Source organism: Peromyscus leucopus, chromosome 8b, assembly GCF_004664715.2.
Source record: "Peromyscus leucopus breed LL Stock chromosome 8b, UCI_PerLeu_2.1, whole genome shotgun sequence".
Classification (NCBI taxonomy): Eukaryota; Metazoa; Chordata; class Mammalia; order Rodentia; family Cricetidae; genus Peromyscus; species Peromyscus leucopus.
In genome coordinates this window covers 73,589,506-73,598,007 of record NC_051086.1, presented here as the reverse complement: position 1 = coordinate 73,598,007, position 8,502 = coordinate 73,589,506, and the positions used below count along the sequence as shown (strand labels likewise).

Below are 8,502 nucleotides of genomic sequence, written 5' to 3'. Positions count from 1 at the left end.
GGAGGGTTATTGGATTGAGAGTGAAAGATGAGATGTATCTAGAGCAGCCTGGAAAAGCTTGAACTTTCCCTGGGAAATTTCTTTGTGAGGCAATGTTGAACCTTTGACTGTCTTTGATTTAGAACAACAACAACAACAACAACAAAACATATCAAGTCACAGCAATAACCTCTCTACAATGAGCCCTGGAATTAGTTGCAATTAGTTGTGAGAAACCATAAGGTGTTTCTAGATACAAGAGCAAGCAAGGGCTGGGATGTAGCCAATGTCAGGTGGCTCCTGGCAGACGTAATGAAGTTCCCCAATAGAATCCCTTCCAAGGAATGTGGCTTGCCAGGTCCCCCCACCCCAGCCTGCAAAATTTAAGGCCTCATGTTGAACTATCTTCTCACTCTGGTCGAGTGAGGAATGGGACTTGTGGGATTACATATGGGCTAACTCAGAACCACAGAAAAATGATAACACTAACCTTATTTGTGTAGTATTATGACCAACTAAATATGCAATCTGCATTAATTTATGATTACATTAACAAAAAGTATAATGCACATGTAATAGAACATGGATAAATTTCTGACCCCAGACACTGATTTCCTAATGGAATTTTTAGAATCCCTTTAGAACATATTCAATGTTACTGAGCACATTGCACCATAAGATGAAAATAACAATCTTCCAGGAGAAGAAGAAATGCCATCTCCAGCTGAGAAACACACAACTGATACTTTGCAAACGAGCTGAGGGGAGATGGAAAATTTGGAATAGCCATAAAAACAATGACAGGGGCTAGAGAGATGACATGGGGGTTAAGAGCATGCAGGGGACCCAAGTTCTGTTCCCAGCACCCATGTGAGGCAGCTCACAGCCACCTGGAACTCAAGCTCTCAGAGATCAGACGCCTTCCTCTCCTCTCAACTCCAACGGCACCAGCACTGGCTGCACAGACCCCAACACAGACTCACATGCATACACATAATTCAAAAAAAATAAATCTTAAAAGAAAAAGGACAGCAGAAACAACCACTTAAGAAGTTTCAGCAGCCATGAGTATTTATTATTTTGAGTGAAATACACATGAAACTTTTGTATAAAAACCATCATCAAAGGTGCTATGTTGGATTATTTCAGTATTAATTTACCCCCCCATGCCATTTGTGTTGTCTCCTACTTTTCTGTTTTCTTCTGATATATCATTACAATCATCTAAAATTGTACATTGTTAAAATATATATATAAAAAATTAGTCTACTCTTCAAGATAAAGTACCACTAGTGATGAGTTACTCAAAGTGAAAACCTTTTCAAAAGGGAGGCGAGAGAATCAACTTAGTGGAAAAAAAAATATAACAGAACCTTATAGGTACACAGGAATGCCAGGTCAGTGCAGGCCTTTGGCGGAACGTCCTTATAACACCACTTTGCGGAGCATGGGCTATTTCTTTTACGGACCCGGTACACCAGGGTTCTTGTTATTTGCCCATCATCCCTTGGTTATTCTTGAACGTGAACCAAATGCTATTTAGTGTTGTGCATATCCCATGTTCCCCAAATGCATAAGGTAAAAAGAAAGCTGATTCTTTTGTCTTAGAAATAGCCCTTAGGGTTAAGTTTGTCGTTAAAGATGTTATTCCCCACAAAGGGGAACTGTCTTGACCCCTCATGTTCAATCTTCTCTATGCCCCAGTTCCATCTTGGTAGTCCATTTCAAAGCTGAGCCCATTCCCTCCTGGGCTGGTTCCCTATGAACGAACTCAGCAAGTGGGAGCCGAGTGTTAGGGTGAAATTTCCCATTTGGTCTCACTCCGTCTTAAGCAAACAAGCTTCTCTGATTTACCACAAGAGCGGTCTGACTCTCGCGTCTCTTGACTTTCTTATTTTTTTGTCTCACCTTCCAGCACAAGGCGCTGAGGGCTAATAAAAGAAGTCCAGAGGACAGAAGGACCAGGCCGAAGATGGAGATGATGGAACCATGAGAATTGAAGCTGTAAGCCACAGCGGTGACCACGATCCCGGTGATGAAGACCACCACAGCAAAGGGGATGATGCAGCGGTAGCAGGAGAGTTCGGCACCCCCTGTGGCGGCTGTCAGCTGCACCTCACTGACCAAGGGGACCTTGGTGACCACAACTTCACTCTTGGGGCTTTTCTCCATTATCACGGGCGTGGGAGACTTTGGGGATCCCAGGTTCTCTTTTATGGGTTCTTCCGTCATTTTTCTGGGGATGTTTCTTACCTGGCTTCACAGGTTAGATTTGGAAAGCCTGGCCAGGGTGGAAGCTGTGAAGAAGAAGGCAAGGGGACATCAGCTAAGTCACCAGCACGGGATGCAAATGAAAGCAGGGAGGTGCAGAGGCACCTCCTGTCCCAGGACACACAGGAGCACTTTGCATTCTCCACTTACTGCGTTCTTTTACATTGGGCAAAAGGGAAGCAGCTATGCACAAAAGGGGGGGGGGGAGAGAAATATAAAGCAGGAAGCACTTTGCAGCATTTCATATTCCTTGGTGGTCTACAAATAGCCTTTCTAAGCGTTCTTCCTTGCCTATTGCCTTTATTTGCTCTAAGCTCAGAAAAGCCTGATTCTTAATCCAAAGAGGGCTCATTCAAGAGGAGACTATGCTATAAACAGTTCCACAACTCACAGCAGTGTGAACTCGGCCAGTTTTGCCAGGCATGACACGCATTCTTTCCAAGCTATCACCCATTCACTGCTCATGAAATCAACGTCATGATCAACAGCAAGCGCACAAATGGCATGCTTCTTTATCAACCGATAGCTCCTTAAACAAGGCACATAGTGAAGTGTGTGCTCCGGACCTTTCCGACCCCACCCCTACCCCAATCTCACCCACACCACCATCACTCCCCCTCAGCTCCAGGACAGATGTTCAGTTTAGAAAACACAATGAGGTCCCAACCAACTCAGGACTTATGATTAGGATGTGGTACCATCCCCCTACCCATCTAAGTAGGGAAAAGTAAGAAAAAGAAATTTTGAACACTTTATGGTATATAATTTTTTTCCTGTTTTCCCGATGCTTAAGACAAGATTAACTGTTAATCAGCTATTAGAGTAACAAGCTGTCATGTACAAATTTTCTATTAAAATCAACAACAAGGAATTTTGACATTCTGTATTTTATAAGACGCTTACACAAATAAGCATAAATTGTCACAAAAAATTGACAGATTAATTTTTTTCTTCAACGTCCTTCTGTATAAAACTTGCCCCTTCCTAGGTGTTTTGGACTTGAAGGTTTTAGTACAAGACTTGAGATCAAAAAGCATCTGGCTGAAAGCCTGGTCTGAGGAATCAGGAAGAAGGTCTTGTTGAAGCTCAGACATACCAGAGTCACTGACTTGGACCCTGGAGAGGCAGTTGCAATGACTGAAGATTTGCGGGACACTTAACACCCTTTTGAGGACATTAATCCTTTGAACTTTGAACGTATTGAGCATTGATCGAAAGTGAGCACAACACTGAATCAGACTGTCTTCATTCTTCCTACTCCTAGGAGGTCAAAATATCACTCACCACGGAGTAAAAGTCAGAGAACTCTACCTGATGTAACTTGTATATAATTTAATCATCCACAAATTAACTACTATTGTCCAATGATACCCTAACATTATACTGGCTAGGTCAGGTAAAGGAAATTTGACCTTTTATCTGAAAAAAAAAATTAAGATCTCCCTCCCCACAAAGCTGAGATTATCGTAATTTAAAAACCAAGATATGTCCCCAGATTAGCAACACATACCTCACGGAAAGGCAGTCCATTACCGGGGAAAGGCACTTGACTTGGGAGAGAAGGACCAGCCAGAGTATCTTCAGCTTCTGGGAAGAAGCCTGTCACCCACTCGGCCTTGGTAAAACAACAGGTCAGGTCAGGGATTGACTCTGGGGGACAGAAAAGCCATAAACATACTTAACTGTAGATTGCGTTTTGAATGCTGGAGCTCCTCTCTCCTGCCACCCCTGCTCTTAAGTGACGCTTGTTTTCCCCTCCCCCTCTCATTTTACTCCCTCCTCCTCTGGTCCGCCCCTCCCTGTCATTTTTTTTTCTTCCTTCTTTTCCTTGCCAGCAGATTCTGAGTTTTGGCTTGCCCCAACTCTGCTCAGTGACACGGTAATTCAGGCTCATCACTTCAGAGTCCCCAGAGACAGGAGCCAGCGTCGACTTTGATTTCTCTCGCAGCGTTTACTAAGCAGGCTGCTTTGAATTACTCATTTTTTCCCCAGCCAAACCCCAGATCTTCCTCTGCCTGCCCATCAGGCCTTTTTTATGAGAGAGTCCAAGAGAATCCCAGAGTCAGCATTGGAGACCTAGCTGAGGGACAGAAGCGGGGAGGGGGGGCACAGACGTTCCCCGGAGGCAGGAATAGCTGTGGAGTTTTCAAGCAACTAAACCTAGCCTCCAGGCCAGCAGAAATCCAAGCTCCTAGCTCTCCCAGTATTTTTACCCATATACTATATACATGTGAGATGGCCAACAGAAACTTAAAGGCCCTCCCCTCGTTTGAGGTTCCCACATTTACATACTATGTTTCTGCTTAAACTGGGAAACCCTGGCTATCCTGATTGAAGCAGGATGGCTTTACTACTTGTGCTAGGACCTGGGGCGCTTTGGCCAACCTGAAATCCCGCCATTGTGATCATCAGCATTGCTGACATGGACAGAGTGCCTACTGTGGGTGTGGCACAACATTAAGGACTGTCACATATTAGTTGATTCTCACTCACTTGTAAAGGAAGCTTTGGTGGATCAAAGAGGTAAAGAAATACGACGAAGGTCACAAAGAAAGAGACACTTGATTTGGACTCCAGTCGCATTTTATTTCCTAGACAGGGGATTGAGCCTGGGGCCTCACATGTACTAGGCGAGTATTCTATCTTTGAGCTATATTCCCAGTCCACTCTCTACCTTGAACTTTAAATCCCTCTGTCTCAGCAGCTTCGTCAGGAGCTAGAGCCACACACAGAGCTTCACCACCAGGTCCACTGGACTTCAGTCATGAATGGGTACACGCTCACCAACGGAGCTTGTGAAATATAGACTCCGAATATGTAGGTCCATAGCTATCTTCCTGCCTATGTCAAGCCTGCTGTTCCTTGGCCATTTTAATCAGCAATATTCAAACACACACCTGGCACACCATTCTCTCAATAAATAAGCTCAAGGCTGTGTCCCGCCATGTCAATGGCCCGATATGGGTATGCTTCTTACAGAAAGCCACTTGATGTTGCAAAGTATTTGAAAAGCAGAAAGCCTGAGGTGAAAAGATTGGTGGCAATACTAAAGAACGATGATAAGCCTGTTCCTATATTTCTCAATGATATCCACTCACAGTTTGTTCAATCCGTGTAAGTCTTCCTAAATCCTGGTACAGTTCACACATTCACGTTAGTACTGGAATAGTTCTGTTTCCCCAATCTGCGGGATGCTCAGGTTCCTTTAACTACTGACCTGGATCCTCTTATTAAACACCCCACCTCCTGTACCTCTCAGCTTTCCAGCCCAGTCTACAAACAATGACACAGAGATCAGAAGTCCTTTCTTCTCAGATGGAAGCCAGAGAAAGGGCTTCTTCCTTCCAAGAGATCACACTGAGAAATCCCTGAGACCTGGCTGAGGCTGAGGGCTCCAGCATGCTGAGTACAGCAGGTACCTGCAGGCCTCTTGAAGGCCTAGACTGCTACCATCCTCGCAGCTTTCAACGTGAGCCTTAGAGAATTGGAGTCTCACGTATAACTAGTGGCATCACTGGGTGTTGAGATTGGGCATATCTGGAACCTAGGACCTGGGCTACGTCACGTGGAAGCTCTCAAAGAGAATGTCCTTTCCCCTGAGAACTTCCATCTTTTGGGGGCAAGTCCTTAATTTCTAGCACAGGCCATTTTCTGTAAATTGAACAAATCCCCAGTAATCCCAAGGAAGCTCCAAACACCATCCTATATCCTACGATAGACTTCCTTGCTTCCTAAGCCAAAGGTAAAGAAATGAACCTACGGAGAGGTGATAGGCAGCCTTTCCCATGATGAGCCCTGGGCTGAACCAGCAAGGAGAGACAGCCAGCAGAGGTGGGGCCCCAGAGTGGAAGACCCCAGGTTTGTTGCTACTTCTAATATTGATGCTTTCGGCCTTCTCCTGGCTTCAGGTGTGGCGTTCCTGCCACTCTGCCAGCACGGGGTGCAGGCATATCTGTCTAGGTATGAAGACACCAGTCTCCACACTCAGAGGTCTTCTGATTTGCACTGGTAAATTCAAAGAAATAGAAAGCTTAGGAATGAACCAGAAATTGTGCCAGAAAAGATAGCCACCAAGGCAACCAAGGACACAGGCAGCTTCAATCGGTGTTACCTCTCAACTAGCAATTCAAAAAGAATGCGCTGTGATGTGTGCAAAATGGTTTTGGTATTAAACACCATGGGGAATCGCTTCAGGGACACCTGGCCCCGCGTGCAAAATTTCTCCACAATGCATCCAGCCCCCCCCCCCCTTTTTTTTTTCTGCAAACCCTCTACGTGCAGAAAGGGGAGGAAATCTCTCTGGTTCTTTTTAGAGCGCAGGGCTTGGGAAGGCTCTTTAAGTTTGGAAAACTTTTCTGAAAGGCTTCCCAATGCGCGAATGATATCAGTCCTCCCACGGCGAACCACGGCAGGCATTCTACAGTTCTCTCCTAGATCTTTCAAAGAGCAAGAAAATCGAGCCTTACCTTTCTCAGCCAGAATCCGACTGAGACAGCTGCTAGAGGCAACCAACAGGCAAGGCCGACAGCGGGATGCAAATCACCACGCTAGGGACCGTGCGCAAAGTACTCAGCGAGGCTTACAGACCATTAAGGGACCGGAGACAATTTGGTGAGAGGAAATTCCTTACGTGCTGTTGCATTTCACTCTATGTTTTCCTCTGTGCCAACATCATCCATCCATTGTAATTGTAGGCGTGAATCCACACTATCCCAAAGATTTTTAAAAGGTCACTGAGAACCTCTTCTGCTTTTTTCCCCCTCGTTTTAAAACCTTACGCAAACATTCATTTGCAAGGGTTTCTCTAACCAAGATTCTCTTTTTGATATCACTCCTTTGTAAAGACATAGACCTGCAGGAAGGAACTCCTCTGTGGTCTCCTATATTTCAGGGGTCGAGGTGGGTGAAGGGGGTGGGTGTGAGTGGAGGGGTGGGGTGAGTGGAGGGGTTGGGGGTGGGCGAAGGCAGGCCTTTGGAGAGGTTTGGGAACGGTAGAGTGGGGGATCCTCTGCAGATCTCTGTCACCAGCCTATTCAAGTGATAAGAGTGGGGGGGAGATAAAGGGCTGTGGTGCCTGGGTGGCCCGTCGCCCCTGAAGCCAGGTAAGCTGGTTCACCAACGCTTCTCATCTGAGGATGCCCAAATGGCATGGAATTGGTAACACACTGGACGGTCGGTCACATCTCAAAGGGACGGAGGCCACCAAAAGCATCACTTGCAAGAGTGTAAGGGATTTAACATGTCAGAGAGAACTGCCCCTAACTTAAAAACATCCTGTCTTCACTAGCAAGATGGCACAGTTGCTTGTGGGGAGGGACCAATAGCAGCAGGTAAAGCAAGAAGGATGGCAAATGTTAAGGACAAAGAGCTCACTGGTGCATTTCCCACCAGTAGAAACCAGGCTGGGACATTTTCACTTTGCTGTTGAAGCTCTGGCAGCTTCTCCTCTGGGAGCACACAAGCTTTGCATTTGGAGAAGAGCGGCCCTCACGTGCATTTGATTACTTTCCCACTTTCATTTTGCTTTTGCTTGGCGTGGTTGAGCTGGCTGGCTGGCTTCCAGCATCCAGGAAGATGCCAGTTCCTCCGGCTCCTCTCTGTCCAATCACCACGTGAAGATCTCCGTCATCTCCCAGCCCAGTTGAATTCAGTGGGATTTGGGAAGCTGGCCAGTTTTTCTCCCAGCTAATCCTTTGTCTTTTCTTTTTTAATAAGGGTGTGTCTGCAGTTTTTACTCTGAAATCAGGGACATTTGGGAAAGTGATCTGTGCTTTTGTGTTCCTTCTGGATAATGTGTCATGTGATGATTCCTTCCAAAGACACTCCAGGCAGTTTTCCTTTAAGTGGAAAGATCTAATAGGAATGAGGAGCAAGGAGTTTGCTTTAGATGCAAACATATTTTACTACTTATCCGTCAGTTTCCAGGCACTGAAATCCCCTCAGATCCACACGTGGAGAGAAGGGATAGCATGGACTTTTTAGGGCAGTGGTTCTCAACCTTCCTGATGCTGCCACCCTTTACCACAGTTCCTCATCTTGTGGCGACCCCCAACCGTAGAACTATTCTTGTTGCCACTTCATAACTGGATTTTTGCTGCTTTTGTGAATCCAATGTGAAGATCTGTGTATTCAGGTGGTCTTTCAGGGTTTTCGACCCGCAGGATGGGAACTGCTGTCTTAGGTGCAGGTCTTGCATAAGCATCTATCCTGTGCCACACAGACCATAGCCCGGAGACTGGTGTTTGTGTTTTA

General features: G+C 45.8%; 1 protein-coding gene across 1 annotated transcript; it reads right to left on the bottom strand.

Annotated features, from left to right (window-relative positions):
- Window positions 1-1,024: 1,024 nt before the first annotated feature.
- On the bottom strand, window positions 1,025-6,818 carry Tmem100 (transmembrane protein 100). The gene is made up of 3 exons (XM_028885920.2): window positions 6,717-6,818; window positions 3,761-3,900; window positions 1,025-2,276 (listed from the first exon to the last, which is right to left on the bottom strand). The coding sequence occupies exon 3, from the start codon at window positions 2,209-2,211 to the stop codon at window positions 1,807-1,809; it is 405 nt and encodes a 134-aa protein (XP_028741753.1). The 5' UTR covers window positions 2,212-2,276; window positions 3,761-3,900; window positions 6,717-6,818; the 3' UTR covers window positions 1,025-1,806.
- Between the last annotated feature and the right edge of the window lie 1,684 nt (window positions 6,819-8,502).